General features: G+C 40.7%; 1 protein-coding gene across 2 annotated transcripts in view; it reads right to left on the bottom strand.

Annotated features, from left to right (window-relative positions):
• txnrd3 (thioredoxin reductase 3) overlaps positions 1-23,752 on the bottom strand; it is a 50,303-nt gene that overhangs the window by 7,017 nt on the left and 19,534 nt on the right. For both annotated transcript variants that reach the window (XM_047024952.1, XM_047024953.1), the window contains exons 4-12: positions 19,403-19,510; positions 19,099-19,171; positions 16,754-16,873; positions 16,363-16,505; positions 16,030-16,145; positions 10,470-10,695; positions 5,305-5,397; positions 4,948-5,024; positions 3,841-3,997 (exon numbers count right to left, since the gene is read on the bottom strand). In XM_047024952.1, coding sequence (XP_046880908.1) covers positions 3,841-3,997; positions 4,948-5,024; positions 5,305-5,397; positions 10,470-10,695; positions 16,030-16,145; positions 16,363-16,505; positions 16,754-16,873; positions 19,099-19,171; positions 19,403-19,510 — 1,113 coding nt within the window. The remainder of the gene's footprint in view (positions 1-3,840; positions 3,998-4,947; positions 5,025-5,304; positions 5,398-10,469; positions 10,696-16,029; positions 16,146-16,362; positions 16,506-16,753; positions 16,874-19,098; positions 19,172-19,402; positions 19,511-23,752) is intronic.

Below are 23,752 nucleotides of genomic sequence, written 5' to 3'. Positions count from 1 at the left end.
AAACGCACTGTTTATGTGTCTGTTTACAACGGATGTATCGCAATGGCTCGTAGCCCCCGTTACTGTAAGATGCCTCGAATTTAGCCATTCTCATCTGATCACCCTGGTTTGCAGAGGTGCTTACTCATAATAATTTCAATGAGGGGAAAGGCTGATATCGCGAGCGCCATAACACCAACAGCAGAACGGTTATCCAAATAACAAAGAAGTGTACAACACTGGCGTTACAGCGTTTGTATTCACACACACTTGATGCCATTTACCTTTACATTAGTAACAGTAACTCAGCTATTAGCTGCAGAGCTAATGTTACAGCCACATTCTAAGGGTAGCAAGCTAGGTAACCATATACAGTAAAGCAGAGGTCGCCAACCTGTCGATCGCGATCGACGTGTCGATCTCGGAGACTTTCCCTGTCGATCTCCAAAATAATTTCAGAAATACCGATCTCCGACTAATTCATGAACGCGGAGGATTCTTAAACTGAACGCGCGTTCTCTTGTACCTGGATTTGCATATTGGCCTGTGCGTGTTGCAAAGCAATTCACCGACAGATTAAATGGGCGTTTTTTCCCGAAGACGACCTTTGAGAGACCTGCTATCCCAGGATACCTGTGGGCGTGGTTGCCGTTGGTTTGTTTATTTACCCGGCCGTGTTGTCCACATAGTGTTAGCAAGCATGGCAGAGGCACCACGAAAGAGGGCGAAAAACTACAGTTTCCATCATGAATGGGAAGAGGAATTCATCTTTACCTTGGTAAAAGACAGGAGTGTGTGTATGTTGTGCCACCAGCCACAGGCACTGTCTAAGCGAGGGAATTTGGAGCGGCACCACAACACTAACCATCCGAAATTCAAAGACTGCTATCCACCAAAGAGCGCAATCCGCGCCAAAAAAGTTCAGGAGCTGAAAGTGGAGTTGAAGGCTCAACAGTCGCTTTTCTCACAACCTACGTCTCAAAGTAAGGCTGCAACTGAGGCGTCATTTCGTATTAGCCACATTTTGGCTAAACACAAGAGACCTTTTACAGATGGGGATTTGTTTAAGGAACTATTGACCGTCACCGCAGAGACTGTTTGCAGCACCTTCAAAAACAAAGAGGACATAAAAGCTGCATTCCGTGCTGTGCCTCTTGGTCCTACAACAGTGACACGAAGGATCGAGTTACTGTCGGATAACGTTGGTCAACAGGTGTTGGAGGACTTGTCACTCTGTGAATATTTTTCACTGCAGTTTGATGAATCGCTGGATGTAATGGACACGGCTCAGCTTGTTGTATTTGTCAGAATGGCTTTCCAGGACTTTACAACAAAGGAGGACTTCCTCACTCTTCTCCAATTAAAAGAGAGAACGAGAGGTGAGGATATTTACAACGTTTTTAAAAGATATGTCCGTGAAAAGAACATCCCCATTCAGAAACTGGTGGCAATCACTACCGATGGGGCACCGGCAATGTGCGGTGTGCACGCTGGTTTTATAGCACTGTGCCGTAATGATCCGGATTTCCCCGACTTCATGAAGTATCACTGTGTGATTCATCAGCAAGCCTTGGCTGGGAAAGTTGTGGACTTTTCTCATGTCATGTCACTGGTGGTCAAAGTGGTAAACTCGATTCGAGCAAAAGCGCTTCAGCATCGCTTATTCAAGGCGTTATTGGATGAGCTCGATTCGGCGTATGGAGACCTGCTTCTGCATGCTGATGTCAGCTGGTTGAGTCGCGGAACAGTGCTGCAGCGATTTGTTGACTTGCTGCCTGAGATTAAGACGTTTCTGTCGAAAAGGAACGAGGAGCACGAGGAACTTTCAACGGATGCGTGGCTACTGGACCTGGGGTTTCTGACGGACCTAACCGGAAAACTGAACTCGCTCAACCACGAACTCCAGGGAAAAGACCGGCACCTCCTCCACATGATCAGCGCAGTGAATGCGTTCAAGGCCAAACTCTGTGTCTGGACCACGAATCTGAGGAAAGGGACGCTGACACACTTTACAAACCTGGAAAAAATGTCACAGTCCATCAAAGACTCTTCTGACTTTCACCCTGAGCAGTACTGTGTGCACCTGGACAAACTGGCAGCGGAGTTCAGTCGACGTTTTGGTGAGTTAGAAATCATGAAGGATATTGCTGCATTTCTTTCAAACCCATTCTTGCCTATTAATACAGAGGAGGTTGCAGACCAATTCGAGAAAGCATTTGCTTTGCCAAGTGGAGTGGACATGGAGATGCTTCATTTGCAAAATGACATTGAGCTGAAAGCCAGGTCAAGGGACAGTGACTTTTGGGGACTTGTCAGCCGAGAGAAGTTTCCTCTCCTCTGTGCATGTGCACTAAAAGTGAGTGCCTACTTTGGATCGACCTACCTCTGTGAAATGGCATTTTCACAGATGAAAATCACCAAATCCAAGTACAGGAGCCGGCTTACTGACAGACACCTCACAGACTGCCTCAGACTGGCTGTCTCTGCTTATGAGCCAAACTACAAGGCACTCACAGACAGTGTTCAGTCACAGCCATCACACTGACTTGTCACATGAGAAATTTGTCAGTGTTGTGTTGTAACTTCAGTTTATAAATAAAACCGTTCATATCCAGCCTGCTCATTGCAAAAGTGTTTTTTCTTGTTCATATTGTTCACAAAGTGTTTGATTTCATTCAATTACAATAAGGCCAAATATAAAGTTAAGTTGTAAGTTCAGTCTGGAGTCTGTTCTGTCTCTCAACGCCTCAATAGGTAGATCTTCGGGTCACCAAGGCAAAGGTCGGTGATCTTTGGCCTAAAAAGGTTGGTGACCACTGCAGTAAAGCAACAAAATGATATAGCGTTAGTTAACTTACTTGTCCAAGGTTTGTAGCTTTACCAAGGAGAGTTAGTAATGATCCAGAATTTAATTTCAGCAAGGCCAGCTTTTGTATTGGCTCAGGTTGAGGAAACAGTAGTGGCTGAAATGTTTGGCGCAGACAAACAAAACTTTGGGAAGTTGTGTTGGCGCATTTCCAGCGAAAATCAAATTAAGATACTGGTAGGCTTGGATGAAGGAACTAAAAAAATACTTTTGATTTGTACATCCAAACACTGAGCAACTGCTATGCTTCGTTCGTTTGCTAGCCATGATGTCTCTCCAGGAAAAACCGGTATTGCACTTGCCTTTGCACGATCGTAGCTAAGTTTTTCATGGACGGGCCAGATTATCTGGGCGGGCAAAGCAGAGAGAGGGGAGGTAACCTTTCTCGTATCTACGTCACTTGGAGGAGATTTTCAAACAGAGCGTTTGAGCCTTCATTTTGTCAAAGGCGGAGAAGAACACACAGGGCTTGGTTTACACTTATCGAAAAATCTAGCCACTGGGGGACCAAAGGTAGCCTGGTCCTAACCAGACCCTCGTACATTTCATTTGTACAGAGGGTCTGGGATCGCTCCATTGACAAACGTTATCTTCCTTTAAGACGGGTCCTCTGTTGAAGTTTAAAACTATTGGATCTGCCCAAAGCCACTCTGATTTGCCATAACCAATTGCAAGAGTTCGCCTTAGCCAACTCCTTCACCACTACTGTAACGGAGCTAGCTGCCGTAGCTGGAAAATCAAAACTTTTATTTTAAATAACGTCCTAAAGTGAAGTTTTCATGTCATGTGACCTTTAATACTTATACCATCCAATAATGATTCATATTTGGCACCATCCATATTAAGAGTGTAATTAAGAGTCAAAAGCCATCAGGCCTACAGAGTAGCCTGGGACCTAGTAATCAACAAAACACTAAAATAAGTTAAATAGTCTATGCCAAGTGTCACCGGCATCGAAATTGTAACAGGCGGGTGGACACAGTGGCCGAGCCGACCTTGAGTGTTGCACCAGCAAAGAGGCGGCGTGCTAGGAGCTTGCCGGCCTGGATGGCCACGGGTGTCAGCTCCCACTTGGCCTCCAGAATGTCACCGATTGCGTAGATGTGGGGCACGTTGGTCTGTTCCTCGCCATTCACCGGTACCTTCCCATTCCTGGTAATGACAAAAAGAAACAGATATACAGTTAGGATGACCAACACTTCAATGGCACATTCGATTGTGTGTGAGTGTGCACAAGTGCATTTTTACCAAGACTCCCGAAGAAAGTTTCTACCAACTATTACTGTGCAACCCAAACTGAAAGAGAAATGACTATAGAGTAAACTTATTAACGATGACTTCACGTTTTGACCTCAGATACCGATGTTAGAAACTGAAGACAATTACTTCCACAAAAAAAGGTGTCCTTTCAGAAATATCATTATCAAACGTATTATTTCACAACACAACAATAAGTGCTATATCCAAACTAAAACACTGGTTTCAAATGAGGATTTCAGTGACACAGCAAAGTATTTGCCTCTAACCAGGTGCACTTTAAGCTATGTGTGTCGGCCCTGTGGAAATGCTAGGTGGGGTGTCATATGACTCAGGCATATGACCCAGACAGGATCGCTTAAGCCTGCCTCATGCTTGTTTAATCCCTGCAAACTCAAGACCACTGTTATAAACGCACATCCTCACTTTGTTTGTATCTCTATCTCTCTCTGTGTGTCTCTCTCGCTCTCTCTGTGTGTCTCTCTCACTCTTTGTATATCTCTCTGTGTCGGTCTCTGTCTCTCTCTCTCTCTCTCTCTGTGTGTGTGTTTCCCTCTCCCTTTGTGTCTCTGTGTGTCTCGCTCTGCGTCTGTGTGTCTCTCCCTCTTTCTCTTTGTGTGTGTCTCTCTCTTTGTGACGCGCGCACACACGCGCACACACACACACACACAGGGTTATGGGATAATATGTGCTGAATCACCATGACTCAAGTCTTAAAGGTACAGTCACACACACAAATAGCCCCCTCTAGTTGAAAGGAAGCTGAGTTGGTAAATGGTCAGTGAAGATGAAGAGGGGGGGATTAGAGATATAGACAAAAACAGACAAAGGAAAGAAGGACTTACTTGGGGTTGACATTGACCCCGGCTGTGTCCAGGCCGATCTTATCAGTGCATGCATCACGCCCAACGGCTATCAAAACCTGCGAGGTGGGGACACACAAAGTACTCAGAAGTCAGCTACTTAAACCAATTTCCAGGGAACAAATAAATAGATTTTCCAGAAAGCTGTTGCCTTCAGTAATTAGGCTGTGACAACACAGGACTGACTGAAAAAATTTGTGAAAAGAACTTTCCATTTCAATGTAGTACACATGGAAAAATACTTTGATTTTAAATCAGTGTTAGGCATGATGAGGCAAAAGTTGAGTGCTGGATGGAAAGGGGGGTGTGGGGAAGCCGCAGGAAAGACACAGCACTTACTGTGTTGTACTCTCCCTCAATGACCTCGTCACTTTCTGTTGACTTGGCAGTCACTTTCAGTCTCCCTGGAGTGCCTGCCTCTAGCTCCTCCACCTGAGAGACACACACACAGTCACACACGCACACAAACAGTATGCTTAATTTTAATTTATCAATAGATAAAGTGTTAAGGAATACACATTTCTAAGAAACAGATAATGTTTGTCATTAAAGGGTTTTGTTTCCCTTAAAATTGTCTACTCCATTACTGACAAACTACCTTTGAAAGAGTAAGAAGAATATATTTTCTCATAGCTGAAAACAGAAATCTTTCCTTGGCATTTCCAAGCCATGAAGTGACACAAAAAAAAAAAACAAATGGGCCACTGCTGACGAACACTCAAAAGTCCTTCCCTCACTAACCTCTTGTCCCAACATTGCTGGGAAAACCTAGTGTGTAATTTAATGTGTAAATGAGACAAATTTGTCATATTTCTGTTTCCTAAACTAACTAATGAGGCATTTGTGAGAATACACAATGCAGAGGTAGGATCCCACTTTATGCAAAACCACACAAAAGACAGAGCCACTTAAACTTAAACTTTCCCTGAAGTTAAACACAATAGGATAACATCCTGGAATTCCCAGCTCCAATGATGCTCAACAAAAATCGTTTGTAGCGATTCACATTTTGTCCTGTCAGCATGACAGTATTCACACAATTAAATTAATTGATTTAACTAAAGAACTTTAGAAATTTAAAGGGGCGATTAATAAAAAAAAAAAAAAATGAGGTTGGTGTGTAAAATAGACATACAGTGAACCTCAAAGTCCATTGAAACCTCTTTCCTATCAAATTTTCCCTTTTTGAAACTGCAACTAGCAAACGCCAGCTTTTGAAACAGTGCAAGTTGTGACGCCAATGCAAGTTGTGACGTGCAGCATCAACTTTGTCACACCCCAAAATGTACATTTACCTGCCCTCTGGTCAGACACTAATTTAGCTGCGCGCTGCTCTGTGTACTTCCACACAAACACGTTTTTAAAGTATATTGAAAATGGACCATTGTAAATCCAGTGTTCCAGGCTGTACTGGGAATGCTGAAACTTTTTATAATCTTCCCAAGGAACCAGACACTCGACAGGCATGGCTGATGTTTATCTATGGGAAGATCCCTATAAAAGTTCGACACTAAATTATACTTTGCTCGGACCGTTTCACCAAAGACAATTTTGAATGAAAACCTAGGACAATTTAAAGAAGTATTTGCTAAGCCACTGTTGCTGAAAAGAGGTGCTGTTCCGACCTGTATGCTCTTCACAAACGCAAGCTGCAAGTATGATTTTGTCACCAACAGTAGCCTATTAGCAATGCTAACGTCTCCTGTATAGGTAGAATGCTAAAAACGTTTCAAAACACATCAACGTAGCGTACTTTACTGTAAGGCTGGGTGTCAAACCTGCCTCCACCTCTCATATGGTAAAGAGTTTCTGGACGGTCTCAACTTGATGGCTCTCACACCCCATTCAAGATGTGGTCTGATTGGTTGTTCTTGTGTATAAAGAGAATTGTAATGCATTGTTCTTTGGATTCTTCATCTCCTGAGACCTTCTCCTTGCTAACCTCTTGCTTTCTCTCTGATTTACAATGATCATGGTAGAGTAGGTAAGATTCAAAGCTTTCATATTGTAACATGTTTGCCTTGTAATTGATTTAATTCATTTGCAAAGTTATTAAATGCGTATTTCATTTAACCGTACTTGGACCAGTCTTGCTCTGATTTAACCCATAGCTGGAATTTTATTGGTATTGGCATTATTTGGTTCATGTTAATACACTGTTCAGTTTCCCATCTTCCTTAAACCATAGGGGAATCGTTTTGGTTGTTTGACCCATATATTACCCCCCCTACATTACTAGTAAGGGAAGATGCAGTTGCGGGTGGAGGGAGACATCCTGAAGCTAGCTAGCAAGCTGATGTAGGCTACAATAGCAGTACAACAGGAGGAGCCATTCAGTGATCTGACGTAGATCAGTCATTTCTGGCTCCGCCCAAAAAATCTGATCTGAAAACGGAACAGAAACTTTTCTACTTCCACATTTCAGTGTGACGCTTTCGCGCTTTGCACATGCTTTCAGGAACTCATTTCACACGTATATAATGTACTGAGAAGCAAATCATGGAATTTGCTTTACAGGATCTTTAACATATATTTACAAAGCTGTTAAACTATAAAACCTTTTCCATTCATTCCGAAAAAGGATTGAAAATGCAACTATTTATCCCCACATTTGTCCTTATTTTTACACATCGTGCAATGTATTTCAATGCAATTCCTATGTCTGCTTTTGCCCATGCTGGTTTGTTGAGATTTATAGGCAAGTAGCATGTGTGCAACATAGAGGAAGATGCCCAGCCTTCTCACTCAACTGACATTAGAACAGAAAAGGGGCACATTTTATACATTTAGATATCCAAAATACAGCAAAATCGAACTCCACATCATACCCAGTCACTGGGGTTGGGTATCGAGCACAAGTTCCATTTTAGAAACGGTTCAAAATTTCCAAGCACCATGGATTTGATGAGACGCGCATTTCGATTCCTCATTTCGGTTCCTAACTTTATAACGATGGTCATTACAATCCCTTTGTGGAATTTCTCTGTAGATATTTTTTTTTTGGAAGAGGTTTCTTCCGCACTGTCGTTTGTACTTACCCGGTTGAAACTTTCACATGGCTACAAGCTGATTGGTTGACATTACAGCTCAAATTTAGGCTAAAGCCAAAAGGTTTCTAGCTTACTGCCTCCCCATTAAATGATGGCCCAACTAAATGAAACAAAAATGGCAAAGTGGGGCACAAAAAAAGGCAAAATTCTAATTTGTTGGAGAACTCCAAGATAATTTGTGGCGAAATATGGCCAATAGAAATGAATGGAAGCATATTGAGGATTAAAGCGTAGCTGTCACCACAGACAATCTTCAGGCGACTCCAGCTTCTGACATAATATGTCAGAAAACAATTGAGTCTTGATGAACGTAGGAGATAGATAGCTGTGTGTGTTCCAATCGTAGATTAGATGTATCAGCAATGTTCAAGTTGGTAGTTGATAACAGCACGTTCAGACACTAGGCACATTGGGGTGACCTGCAAATAAACTTACGTTTCCCAGAAATATAAATTATAAAATATAGCTGCAAGCAGCGATGCGGGTTCCTCCGCAAAATGGCAAAATATTATAAACATGTACACAGTAGAAGATCGAGACTTGGACAACAAGAGAGCAAAACGACTTCATGTTTGGCCAAAAACAATTCCAGACTGTCAGTCAATGCACAACTAACTAAAGTCATGTGGGCAACTGGGCTAGGGCAGCGTTCATATACAACTTCTTGCAAGAATAGCCTGTGACAGTTTAGCAGCCGACTCTCTGGTCCCATTAAACAAAACAACATACACAATAAGGGTGACCAACAAGATTATATTAACTAACCAACAATAACATTACAAACATCTAACTGAACGAACACAACAACTGAAATCCCTCCCAAGGCTGTTGTAACCAAACTATTTTCCATTTGTTTTTGTTTGGACATGCCGCACTGCATGCTGGGTACCCAAGGGTGCTGACGCTGATTATCTAGCTGTGCTCCAACTGCGTGATATGAGTGATATATTAGTTTTTTGTCAGCTTTGGGACAAAGGTTAAGAAACGGTTGACATTTCAAAGTGAAATTGCATGACATTGCACATGGTATTTCAGAATGATATCTGCCTGTTTAACTAAACAAGTAATCAAAATTATGACAGGCCAAAAGACTGTGCCTGGAGTCGAACCTGTGACTTTGCGCTTTGCAGGACAAAGTTTCAACCCATTGAGCTACCCGCAAGGCTGAGAAATTCTGATCAGTTTCTGTCAACAAAAAAAGCTGTATCTCCTGTAGCATGGCTTGTTCGATTCGGCCAAAGTTTAAACAGCTGTAATTCAATGATCTTTTGACATATCAAGGTGAAATTACGCATGGTACTTCAGAACGATGTCATCCCGTGAGTCACAGACTCAGTGTGGCTGGATTAAAACCTACGACCTTATACTTTGCAGGTCACCGTTCCAGCTCGATGAGCTATTCTCAGTGTTGAGTATTGGCATGTTCAGTTACTGTACAAAAAGGTAAGCTGTTTCTCCTGTGGTAAGCGTTGTTAGATTCAGCCAAGGTTGAAACAGATCTAATTCAATCATATTAACATACCAAGGGGAAATTGTTTATGGTACTTCAGAGAGATACCATCTTGAACCCTATTAGGTTTGAAAAACCATCAGTCAAAATTATTTTTGATTTATTGACACAAAGAAATTGAGGCAATGTGTACATTTACATAAATACACCTCTTTCAGCCATTTTGTATTTGATTCAATTGCCAATTGAGCAATTCCCAGGCATGGAATACACAAAGTTCAATAATTGGATAATAAAAAAAGCTGTTTCCCCAATGGCGAGCATTGTCAGATTTGGTCCAAGTTCAAACAGCTGTAATTCAGTCATATTTTGACATATCAAGGTAAAACTTTGCATGGTACTTCAGAGGCATGTCACCTTAAAGCCTATTAGGTTTGAACCATCCTTCAAAAATACATTTGATTTAGTGACACAAATATATTGAAAATTTGACTTTTGGGCGTGGCCTGTGTCGCCCCCTATGGTCCTCCTGACGGAGGAACCCTTATTAGGCACCCCTCCCTCGTATTTATTTCCATCTCATAATTTGACATTTACTTTGGATGCTTTTTGTAGTAAGGCTGTTTAGTGTATAGTACAGGATAGTCCTACAAATGCTGCTGAATGAATACCTATCTGGTATCTATTTGCACATCAGAATCAGAGCTAACAGAACATTATATTCGTACATTTTTAATCTCCAAAAAATGATAGGAATTGGAACCAATATTCAATAAGAAACTAATTTGAAAACCAGAATCGGAATCCTTCAAATTTAAACGATACCCAACCCTACCAGATAGTGTCCACTGCTACTGTCCATCTCTCCATACATGAATCCTTCCACTCTGCCATACATTCACCCATATATCATATACCATATAACATCCATCTATTCATCACCATCTGTAAATAAATGCCGACATAAATCATAAATCTATCCATCAACCTATCCAATGCCTCACCTTGACTGGGACGTATTTCCGGAGGAATTTGATGCCGTGCTCTTCCATGTGCTCTCCGGCGCGGTTGGCCATGTCCTGGTCAAAGCCCCTTAGCAAGATGGAACGAACCATGATGGTGACATCCAGCCCCAGGCCAGCAAGGAAGCCGCCACATTCCAGCGCCACGTAGGAAGCCCCGATGACCAGGGTCTTACCAGGGCAGTAGGACAAGGAGAACAGGTCGTCGCTGAGAGGGTAGAAAGGGATGTGTACATGTTGACAAGAGGGTTTTGCAAGAACACAAAGGACATATTCACAGTACACAGGTTGAACCACACTTTTTGATATACATTATGGCTGGTTCTTTTCAAGTTCCTTAAAACATGAAAATTACGTACATAAAGTTTGTCAGAGATTTTAATTTTCACTGCGTATGTGAAGGGTACACTAACTCTAACCCTATTGTCAAGAAAGTATTTGTTTACACCTAGACTAGGTAGCCGAAGGAAACTTGGTTCTGTCGAAATCACATGGGTCATCTATAGTACCCACTCCAATTGTTCGATGTTGGATGGCATCGATTGCTCTCCAGGACTTGGTGGCCTTCTAGTGGTTTATTGGTTTAATAATCAATGTCCACTACAATTCTAGCTGAGCAACGAAGACATGGACAACAAAGCTGGCAAAGTATCTACTAGCTATATGGTTTGTAGCTGGCTACCAGCTGATAGACCCAGTGCTTTGGACAACTAGCTAACACTGTTCGTTACAGGATAGTGTAGTGTACTGTAGGGCCCATTCTTGAAGGTATAATGTACCACTATTTATGCTCACCTAAACAAGGATGACTAATCGTAGTGATTCGTTCTACCTACCGCTGAGGTACAGTACCTCCTGGTAGCTAGCTAGCTAACATACGTCATCCGTTTGGCGCTCTCTAATTTGCTCGCTCTACCTGTCGATCAAGCTATTGTATAGTGATGCATCCTGTTTTTGATCAATTTACTACTTTTACTTTAATAAAAACTGTTGACTTAAACACTTATTGTGTATTTGAAAAATATATATATATTATTCAGCATATTTTTTGTCATTAATAATGTTGTCAGGTGGCACAACAGATAATTGTCAGGTGGTGCGACCATGTAAAATATTAAATTCAACCAATTAATAATAGGTCAAAGTGAACAAATGGTTGATGTATATGATGTGAATAGCTATTGTACTGAATGCATTCATTTGTAGATTTGTAGAATAATTTTTTTGTCTTTAAATGTGAAAATCGGATGCTGAAGATACTAAATACCGGGCCACTAGAATGCAATGATCTTAAATTGTTATAAATACAAAACACCAACTCAAAATTATAATGTGTTAGGGACTATAGACATTCTAATGGATACTTGTGAAAAGAATTCACTTAAAATAAATAGTCGGAAAATAAATATCTTTTAACAAATATTTGGTTGCGCCACCTGACATTTTGGGTAGTGAAGTTAAAAATATAGGAAAAAAAGGAATTTAACCACTTTGAAATTTTATTTAAATAACAAAAGTTGCTTAGACACACTGCTCCAGATGTTAAATATGCATGAAATCTATTTTGAAAACACTTAATAAAAATGCTTTTTTAGAAACCTTATTTGTCATTGACCTTTGTGCCAAAATTGAAAGACTGGTTAGGGTGGGAAAATAAATAATATATGTGAGAGAGAATATAGGTATGTCACATATCCTAGCCCAGAGTAGCAGCGAGACTTGCCGTCTCTCACTCCTAAGCGGGTTGCAGAGATGGCCTAAAACTTCTCAGACTCTGCTAGCGAGGACAAATAAATTAACCAAAAAATGACATGGATTTACAAAACATTTCTCAAGGACTACACTGCTGAAGGACACTTAAAGGAAAAGGATTTGTGTGATAGTGTGCTATCTTTTCTGTGATGTATTTGATATTTTAATGTAACTTCCTTTCATGTTACAATAAGTCAGTCAACCTTGGTACCCAATTTATTGTAATCTACTAAATAAACCATTTATCAATGTTGTGTAGATTGATTATGCAAGTATATGCAAGGCCACAATCCTAAAGTTGTATTCCAGTTCACACTTATCTGTGAACCACTTTGGACACACCGAAGCCAATAATGACCAATCAATTGTTTTACCTGCATCAAGACATTCCCCCTTTCTTAGATTTTAAACTAGCGACAAACAGTCACCAATGCTTCTCCTATGGATTAATTTGGCTAGTGTCTGTACAACACTACTCAATAAATTCTAGACAAAGGCAGTATCTCACTGCTGGATTAAAATAAATCTTTGACAATATAACTTCTGATCTCACTACACGGACAGGTTTAACTACGGACCCGCTTCGACCTGCTTCAACACACCGACAAAGTAAATGTGACTAGCTATTTCTCACTTGTGACAAATTGGTAGGGATGAGTGTTGATAAGATTTTAACAATTCCGATTCCTTATCAATTCCTGCTTATCGATTCGATTCCTTATCGATTCTGTTATCGATTCTCCCCTCAACAGCCAACTAGGTCTGTGCATCCTGCACCCCCCCCCCCACACACACACTCGGTCTAAACAAATTTCTCAAACTGGCTTTGACTGGCTTTGAAATTATCTAATACCTACCCACCTCTAGGCCTCTTCAGGCCTCTGTTTTCAAAACAAAATAGAGATAGAAGAGATAGAGATAGAAACTTTCAGTTTCCTTGTGTTCAAGCTTCTATTACTCAACACCAATAGGACTTACAGGGGTCCTAACAACAGGGGAAATAACTTCAGAGTGTCACCTTTCAAAAGAGACCATTTGCATGTATGTACTCCAAATGGTTCAACAACTGCTTTCAATGTACTTTGGGTATGTTGTTTAGGCGTTTTCAAGCACATTTAACAGGACTATTAAAATGTTAAACAATTAAAATGTTAAGTTTAATAATGGATAAAAAAATCGACCCGAACGTTTGCTGATAACACACGCCCCCCGATAACGTGAAGTGATCAATACGATCGATACTAATGGGAGACGAATGCCGGATCTAAAATGTATGCTTCAAACAACGGGACAGAAGATAACTTGATTGACTACACACAATAAAGGCAAATTGCTTCACACAGTAACAAATGGTTGTGATCACTTTTGAGAAGTTTAGCTCTACCTTAGATAGTTAGAGATGAAGCGCGAACGTTAGCTGCGCTACTGCATGCATCGAACACATGACATTCCAGTAACTTCATTCCATGCTGTGTGTTCAAATGCTTCTTCATATTTGTAGTATTTACTTCCTTCGACAAAATATACTTTTTACGCACGTTACAAGTGGCGTTGTTGTCATTTTATCGTGTGAAATACAAACAAACTTTAGAACGCTTCTTCCTTGTTGCCATATTTGCTGCAGTCTGAATAAACTATAAAGTTTCGCGCATGCGCAACGGCACGGAGGAATCGTTAACAGAATCGTTAAGGAATTTTGCTAACGATTCCAAGGAATCGATTCACTGGGAACCGGTTCTAAACAAGAACTGGTTCTCGATACCCATCCCTACAAATTGGTATGTAATTTACACTGTTTCATTAGAATACATATGAACTGACTATCTTAAGTTTAATCACCAAGTGGACATCGGTCTATGACGGTCTGCCAATGTTGGAACTAGTCACTAAGTGGACATCGGTCTATTATGGTTAGAGCTGCAACGAATAGTCGACAAAATCGACTACGTCGATTGTGAAAAATTGTCGACGTGGATTTTTATCGTCGACGCTTCATATATTATATATATATATTATAAAAAGAGTCCGAGCTGCCGGTAATTTTCATTCAGCATTGCACTGCCCTACCGGAAGTGCAGGGGGAAGTATCGCTTACACTGTCGCACCAAGGCATAGAAGTTCATAAACCAAGGCAAAGAAGAATAACTTTTTTGAATCATGGCGGAACAGAGTGTGGGAGAGCCAAAACAAGTTAGACCGAGAGCTTCAAAAGTCTGGGAATATTTTACCAGCAAACCAAATAAAAAAGTACAATGCAACATCTGTTAAATGGAATTAGCATTTCATTCCAGCACCACGGCAATGCATGAACATTTGAAGCCTTGTTAACTTATCGTAAGATTTACGCTTACATGTTGGAAAACAGAACGTCTCATGGAGGATGCTTGCTAACGCTATTTCAGTTATTTTACGTGCAATGTAGTTAATCAGTGAATTATAAGAACGTCTCATGGAGGATGCTTGTTAACGCTATTTCAGTTATTTTACATGCAATGTAGTTAATCAGTGAATTATCAGAACGTCTCATGGAGGATGCTTGCTAACGCAACTTCAGATAGTAGCCTGTCTTTTCGTTCCTTCTGAATAGTTAACCTCTTCCAATTAGCATTCGTCAAACTAAATATTGTGGAAAAATAATAATTTCATATTAACACAATTACGAGAGATCTACTCTAGCATTATACAAAAATATGATAAGCCAACATTAATTAAAACTTTGTTTGCACTTCACTTTTAAAAGCATTTTTGCACTTTAATTTGTATTACTATTTTGAATATTTATAATGACGTTTACATGTTTACACAACTTGTAACTCAAATACATTCAGTGTTTCCCACACATAGACTTATTTGTGGCGGTGCGCCACCGAATCAACACCGGCCGCCACATATTGCGTTTCGTGAAAAACATTTTTTATTGCTATTTAGGTTAAAACACGCAGCGTATTTGTTCAGCTGCATTTCCTTTCCCCTGCCCTTCCTCCGTCTCTCTGTCACTCATCCGTCTTTCTCACATATGCACAGTCACAACGTCAGCACACGTTAGCAACAATGCATACATACGCCGTTTTAGTAAGACCGACAGCTATATCAGCGAGCTTTCAGCATTAGTACCGTAGCTAAAAGTCGAGGAAAGTTGAGGCTACTTTTCGCTAGGTACCTTACTCGAAGGTTCCCCTTCGCTCTTTTGGTGAGAAGTCTCAGGAGCTAGCTACTTACCCGGCGTCCTGGAGCCGACCAGTTAAATAGTTGTTTAGCACTAGCGTGGCTACATGCATAATGCAGAAATGATATATTAGTTGTTGTTAATTTTGTGAATGTGTGAATCATTTAGGATTAATATTTAATGTAACAAATTATTAACAAATTAACTGTGTAACAAATTATTAACGAAGGAATTATTACGACCCCCCCCCGGGTCTGACAACCCCCACCCCCATCCCCGCCATAACTAGATTTCTAATCTGTGGGAAACACTGACATTTGAATTCAAATTTCAACATTTTGTCATTCTTTTAATCATTAGATTAGTCGATTAATCGAAAAAATAGTCGATAGATTAGTTGATTACCAAAATAATCGTTAGTTGCAGCCCTAATTATGGTCTGCCAATGTTGGACTTAGTCGCCAAGAGGACATCGGCCTCCTATGATGGACAACACAGAGTTCCTGGTCCTCTCCTGTCCATCTACCTGACTGTCCTGAGATGCTGTGCCAATTCCAAGCTAGAAAGTCCTGAAGTGGGTGTGTAGTATTTTTTTCAGTGTGAGTGTGTAAGAGGGAGGCCGACCTGGTGATGCAATACTCCTTGTCTCCAGGGATTCCCAGGTAGCGAGGTCTCTCTCCTGTGGCAATGACAAAACTAGCTCCTGTGTGGAAGCTCTCTTTCCCTCGCTTGTTGGTTGCCTACACAGGAATTAGTCAGTCCAAGGTTAGATGCATCCAAATGATAGAGATATAAAGATTTGAAACTTGTTTCCTTTAAATATGAGCTATTTGGCTTTGTTTCAATTTAGTGTAAATTTGTGACATATTGTAAAAATATAGTACATTAAGTAAAAACAATACTGAGACAAACACTATGTGAACACACAGGATAATGTAAAAATGCAAGATGGACGACCTTGATTTTGTGTGGTTCAATGAATTCAGCGTAGGAGTTGGCGTAGTTGACGTTCTTGTCACGCAGCGCTACTCTGTAGCCCCAGTTCAGGGAACCAATATAGTTGTTTATAGAAGTCTTCATGGTCTCCCAGTTGTGCTTGACTGGAACAACAGGGTTCATATCAATAATTGCTACTGACAGCTCAAAACCAAAGTGTTGCCTGAGATTAAACTGAGTTACACTTAACATGAACGTTGATTTTAAATCAATAGAAAAAGCAATAGCTTTTCAAAGTGTTGATTTCACAAGAAGACCTTGGATTTTAAATGCTATTGTGATGCAATAGCATTTCTAGATGACCTTGGTTTAAACCCTGGATGTTATACCCCCCTTCCCCACCCCCACTCACCAATATCCTCGTACTCCCAGCCAAACTTGCGAGAGTCCTGCAAGGCTGTTCCTAGCAGGGCTGTTTGGTGCATCAACTTCTTGGGGATACAGCCCACGTTCACGCATGTTCCGCCCAAACCTAGTCATAACACACACACAGTTAGTAAAAATGTATCGATTCACTGGAAAACGTTCGTACAGAAAGTGTTTGGACAATGATAATTTGTTGTCAGGTTTTGTACTCCAGCTCATTATTATGAATTAAAATATAAATGAAGTTTAAGCTTGGACTGTCCGCTTTCACTTAAGTCTATTTACATACCGTATTTTATGAAAAAAAAGTTGCATTTTGTATAACCCGCACCCCACCAGAATGGGAGCTTTGTGTTTGTAAATTGGAGTACAGGCCGCACCCGAATATAGGCCAAACTTCAACCGGGACAACGATACCGTAGCGCCGACTAGCGTTGGTCGGAACAATGCTCACGACTGTTTGTTTGCTCAAAAACACTTCACCATTGGACAGCTTGGATAGCCATCTAAGTAGACAACATTCCGAATCAGGGTGAACACTCAAATAATCTAAACTACAGACCATAGCATTACACATATCGAAACTAAACAAACACAACAATAGAACTCCAAACAATGCTCATCTAACTAATCTTTGAATCTCTGAAATTTGTAGTGATACAAATTTCTCAATAAATAAACCATTACTACTAATCCCCTTAACTTCGTAGCTTTTCAGCTTGCCACGGGGCATTCTGGGTACCAAGAGCATTGTCGCTACAATACCAAGCAATGCACGAGTATAGGTGATCTTTAGGGCTACAACAACTAATCTAAGTCTGGCGTAAACCTCCCTCTTGCTATTAACTCCTTTTTTGAATAAAATCGAGCTTGGGAAAATTCCTCAACTTATCGGCAGACACCGCTGCTGTCAATTTGACTTCAATTTTGCGGGGATTACGCTTACAACGTAGCCAGTGTATATTTACGTGCAAAGGCACAGAAGAGTTGTGCTTTTCGACGTACATGTTGAAGAATACAGAATTGTTTATGTCAGGGACAAGATTGTAGACCTACACAAGGCTGAAATAGGCTACAAGACCATCGCCAAGCAGCTTGGTAAGAAGGTGACGACAGTTGGTGCGATTACTCGCAAATGGAAGAAACAAAAAATAACTGTCAATCTCCATCGGTCTGGGGGTCCATGCAAGATCTCACCTCGTGGAGTTGCAATGATCATGAGAATGGTGAGGAATCCCCCCAGAACTACACAAGAGGATCTTGTCAATTATCTCAAGGCAGCTGGGACCATGAAAACAATTGGTAACACACTTCCCGGTGAAGGACAGAAATCCTGCAGCGCCTGCAAGGTCCCCCTGCTTAAGAAAGCACATGTACAGACCCGTCTGAAGTTTGCCAATGAACATCTGAATGATTCAGAGGAGAACTGGGTGAAAGTGTTGTGGTCAGATGAGATCAAAATCAAACTCTTTGGCATAAACTTAACTCGCTGTGTTTGGAGGAGGAGGAAAGCTGCCAATGACCCCAAGTACACCATCCACACCGTCAAACACAGAGGTGGAAACATTATGCTTTGTGGGTGTTTTTCTGCTAAGGGGTCAGGACAACTAAAAGCTACAATGAAAGGGGCCATGTTCCGTCAAAACTTCGCTGAGAACCTCCTTCCCTGAGCCAGGGCATTGAAAATGGGTATTCCAGCATGACAATGACCCAAAACACATGGCCAAGGCAAAAAAGGAGTTGCTCAAGAAGAAACACATTAAGGTCCTGCAGTGGCCTAGCCAGTCTACAGACCTTAATCCCATATAAAATCTGTGGAGAGCTGAAGGTTTGATTTGCCAAACATCAGCCTTGAAACTTTGGATTTGGAGAAGATCTGCAAAGAGGAGTGGAACAAAATCCCTCCTGAGATGTGTGCAAACCTGGTGGCCAACTACAAGAAATGTCTGACCTCTGATTGCCAACAAGGGTTTTGCCACCAAGTACTAAGTCATGTTTTGCAGAGGGCTCAAATACTTATTTCACACATTAAAATGCAAATCAATTTATAACAATTTTGACATGCATTTTTCTCGATTTTGTTGTTGTTGTTCTGTCTCTCACTATTCAAATAAACCTTACATTAAAATGATAAGACTTCTTTGTTAGTGGACAAATGTACAAAATCAGCAGGGGATCAAATATTTTTTTCCCTCACTCTATGTGAATCCCTCTGTGACACTGCTTGCAAAACAGCTATAAAATTACATTTGGTCTTGATTTAAATTTCGCTTAAAAAGCACTTCAACTCATTTTGTCAAGTCAAGGTTTCTCTCTCAAACACATACTAACCCCAGGTGTTTCCTTTGGGTGTTGGAACCACATAGTCTAGCACCATAACCTTCTTTCCAAGAGTAGCGGCCTCCTGTAAGACAAGCGTAACCACAGAGAAGCCGTTCACACCACACAACCCAAAAAGTAACCATGGTACTAGCTGTACTTGGTCATCCAGAAATGTAAAATATGTATTACTTAAGTTTTGGTTGTGATTAAAGATGCCCTTCCTTAAGACCACAATACACGATTAAAATGTGCTGTGTTAATCATCTATGTTTGAATATGAATGCATGTGTGAGAGTGAGTGTCGCTCTCTCACCTTTGAGCAGGCCAGACCCCCGGAGCCACCCCCGATGACTATGAGGTCGTAATCGTAGACCTCATTCTCCCCACACAACAGCTGCTGCAGCACACCGTCTCTGTGGGCCTGAGTGGAAGAAATTATGAAACAAAGCATGTCAAGATAAATAACTGAAATAAAATCATGAATAATTTGATGTAAATATTGTCAATAGGTTGCCATTAATGTAACGTATGGAGCGGGGTTTGCTCATTTAAGATAGAAATATGTTATTTATCATAAAAAGTATCCTGGGTGCACAACCTCAGAATGTGTTTAAAGAGGCTGAGGAAACCTTGTTTAATAGCCTTCGAAATAATCAGTCTAATCTTAAGTAATGAATTCTGTGAAAATAGAGCAGATCAGATAAAATGAGGGATAATGTGAGTATTATACACAATGATATATTTAAGAAAATGTAATTATATAATGAACAATACCAGAGAAGTTATGGGTTAGTCTTGGGTTTGAATAGCACAATGAAAGTGGGATACACGATGGCTATGTGAAGAGCATGTTTGTAGGGGGAAGGGATATATGGGCCTCGTTGGAACAATGGTGGACAATCTAGCGATAATGATAATCCTAACGAGAGTTAGGTTAATTCACTTGTAATCTAAATCTAACACAGACAGAGAAACCACAACGTCAATATCACAAGTAAGGAATGTAGCTAGTCGCAGTAACCTTTGTCGTGTGAAGAAGAGGGGTCAAAGTTCTGTCAATGTCAAAAAGTCATATAGAACACAAAAGGATCTGTCGTTTTAAACTTCCTTGTGGTCCAGTGAATTGCTGATTTAGAAGACTAGATTAGGAGTGAAGCGTTCACTTCAGGTTTATTCCTACTGAAAAGTGGGCGTGATTGTGTGTTGTGGGTTTTTATAATCCACAAGAAAAGGGGGGTGTCTTTGTGAAGGTGGTTTCATTCACTCATTGCACAGTTACTCCAGCTGGGCATTGTCCTGAGGTTCACGTATAGGGGTGAAATGGCCGGTAACTTTGGGTTCAGTGTTTCAAATGTTCATGCATTGATTATGCTTCAAAATACAACGATACCACCATTCAAAAATGGTTTTGTTAGTATGATTAAATTATTTGGATATCAAGATTGACTAACTTAACCTCTCCTGAAGGGAAATTATGATCAAACTAGAGCCTGACCGATATATATCGACGGGCCGATAATATCAGACGATATTAGGCATTTTCCAAACTATCGGTATCGGCATTTATTATGGCCGATAAATGAATATTAATATATAGATTTTATTTTTTTGTGTGTTTTTGTTCAAAGGACTTTAAGTTTCATAACCTGAGTTTGTATTTTTATACATTTTATTTATCAAACCTAATATATTTTGATGTTCCTCTGTTCTGTTGTGACAATAAAACAAACAAGTTTATTTTTAAACTGGATTATCCCATTATATTAGTGAGGAAATAATGACAGGAATGTAATAATGTCAGATGGCTGGTTAGGGAATCGGGCTATAAATCAGAAGGTTGCTGGTTCGATTCCTGGCCGTGCGTTGTGTCCTTGGGCAAGGCACTTCACCCTACTTGCCTCGGGGAATGTCCCTGTACTTACTGTAAGTCGCTCTGGATAAGAACGTCTGCTAAAAATGACTAAATGTAAACTACAAATAACTAATGTTGGGGAAATCAGTTAGTTTTGTTTCGCCTTTCTGGATAAAACAAATATTATTATATCTGCCGATAAATCGGAATATCTGATTTTTAAATCACCAAATATTTGTAGCCTAATATCAGCCTTAAAAATCCTTTATCGGTGGGGCTCTACATTAGTGGTTCTCAAACTTTTTAGACCCCGTACCACTTCAGAAAATATTTGACTCTCCAAGTACCACCATCATGACCAACGTTAATATACAGTAGCGTAGGCTATACCTTATTGGGCTCCAGACAAACTTTTTTTACTAGGATACAGTAGCCTAGGACTGAATTTCTTTGGAGCGCAAGCAGAACATTTAGGGGTACACCTTATATCGATCTGCAATGCAATTATTAATGTAGAGAGGGGGAAATTGTACCCAATTTCTGGGGAAATTGTGGTGTGTGCTTGCGTCAGTTGCATATGGGTCCGTTTTTTTACTGACATTTTTACAACTGATATACAGCGACGCACCACACAAACTTGAGTTTAGATACATTATTTAATGTGACATTACGTACTCTACATGCAAGTCTTAGCTAAATAACTTAAATGTATGGTGCAGCGCTTTTCGAACAGTCCTCCTACACCACAACACTTTCTGAGTATAACACAGGCAGGGATACAGTAGTTAACAACGCTAATGCTAAATAAGTATTTAGCTGCTCGGCTCCATGAGAAGGGCTCGAGACTGCTCACCAAAAGAACGATGGGAAACCCACTAGTTTGGCAGATTACGTAAGACATGTTCGTAGGAACCTAGTGAAAAATAGCCTAAACTTTCCAAGACTTTTAGCTACGGTAGGCAACTAATGCTGAGGGCTCGCTGATATCGCTGTACAAGGACGTCTTATCTATGCGTTGTTGCTACCGTGTGCTGACGTTGTGCACACTCAATATATTCCAAATTTGTAGGTCACACATGCGTGAGTGCTTGTAAACAATGCTTGCACTGTCTCAAAACTGGTCGCAACCATTTGGTCGCAGTCTGGATCCCTGCCCTATTGAGATACACAGTTCGCGCAGCAACTATCGTGGATGTTTGCATGGGCCAATACCCGAGAATCGTCAGCTAGCCCAACATTTATTTTTGTTTCGAAACAAAAATATCATAGGGAAGGCAAAACTTTTTAAAATGACATTACAATGATATCATAGTTAAGGTATTTATATATTTCTGATATTCCTCCGCGTACCACTAGAAGGGAGCACGCGTACCACAGTTTGAGAACCACTGCTCTAGATGTTGTTTTAACCACAGAGAAGCCGTTAAAACAACATTTTAAACAATGAGAAAAGCACACATTATATCACAACAACTACTGTCATTGAGTGTCCATGAGTCGAGTAGTCCTTGGGAAATGTTTATAAATCCATGAAAAGTTAGTTTTCCTCAGACTCCTTTGTTTCCTGGACACACAATACTGGAGGACCATGTGGTCTACCTGCTGACCGCATGATGGGCCAGAAGCTTTGAAGCTCCTCCTGGAAGATAACGGTAGGAGAAAGGTGTGAATGGTACCGTGGTTTGTCTGTGTTACATATTCTCCTGCTTGCAACCTCCAATGACTCAACATAGTTGGGCTGTTGGCATGTGAGGAAGAGCAGAGAAAAGACAAACACAACACGACCCTACAACAGCATTTCTACTGTACACATTGGCATGAGTAGACTCTTAATGTAGGAATCAATGGGTGCTAACTTGGGTCCTATTACTAAGTTCCTTTAGGCAAAAGTGATATACCTTAGTATGAAAGGAAAGAAAAGAGATAGAAGTGGAAGTGGTTGCTTTGACTTCCTGGAGACATTGTCTTACTTGTTGAGGACCAGTGTAGGTTGCTCATGAGGCGTTGCAGCCCATTATTGATGACAGTACCTCAAAGTAAGTCATGTTCTGTCCACAATTTTTGGGGTAGATTTGCAGAGCCATATTTGTCTTATGACAGTATTTGCCGGGTCAGGGTTGCTGATATACAGTGCCCTCCACAATTATTGGCACCCCTGTTTAAGATGTGGTAGTGGATTTTTAAAAATTCTCCTTGAAAAAAAAAAAAAACATAGAACCCAAATGCAAAGAAAGAGAAAAATCCAACCTTTCATCTAAGTACATTACTTTAGTGGTAAACAAAAAATCACACATTTAGAAAAAAAAAAATTTGAAATCATGTGTCCCACAATTATTGGCACCCCTGATGTTAATACTTTGTACAACCCCCTTTGCCAACAAGACAGCACTTAATCTCCTCCTATAACATTTCACAAGATTGTAGAACACAGAGAGAGGGATCTTTGACCATTCTTCTTTGCACAATCTTTCTAGATCATCCAGTGTCCTGGTTCCTCTCTTATGCCCTCTACTCTTTAGCTCGCCCCACAGGTTTTCGATTGGGTTGAGTTCTGGGGACTGAGATGGCCATGGGAGGATCTTGAGTTTGTGACTGCTGAAACATTTTTGTGTAGATTTTGCCACATGTTTTGGATCCTTATCCTGCTGAAAGACCCAATGACGACCCATCTTAAGCTTTCTGGTAGAGGCCATCAGGTTTTTAGTTAAAATGTCCCAATAGTTCGAAGCGTTCATAATGCCATGCACCCTAACAATGTTCCCAGGGCCTTTGGAAGAGAAACAGGCCCACAGCATCACAGATTCTCCACCA

The sequence above is a fragment of the Hypomesus transpacificus genome, chromosome 9, assembly GCF_021917145.1.
Source record: "Hypomesus transpacificus isolate Combined female chromosome 9, fHypTra1, whole genome shotgun sequence".
In the NCBI taxonomy this organism is placed as follows: domain Eukaryota; kingdom Metazoa; phylum Chordata; class Actinopteri; order Osmeriformes; family Osmeridae; genus Hypomesus; species Hypomesus transpacificus.
This window is presented reverse-complemented; position numbering and strand designations above follow the sequence as displayed.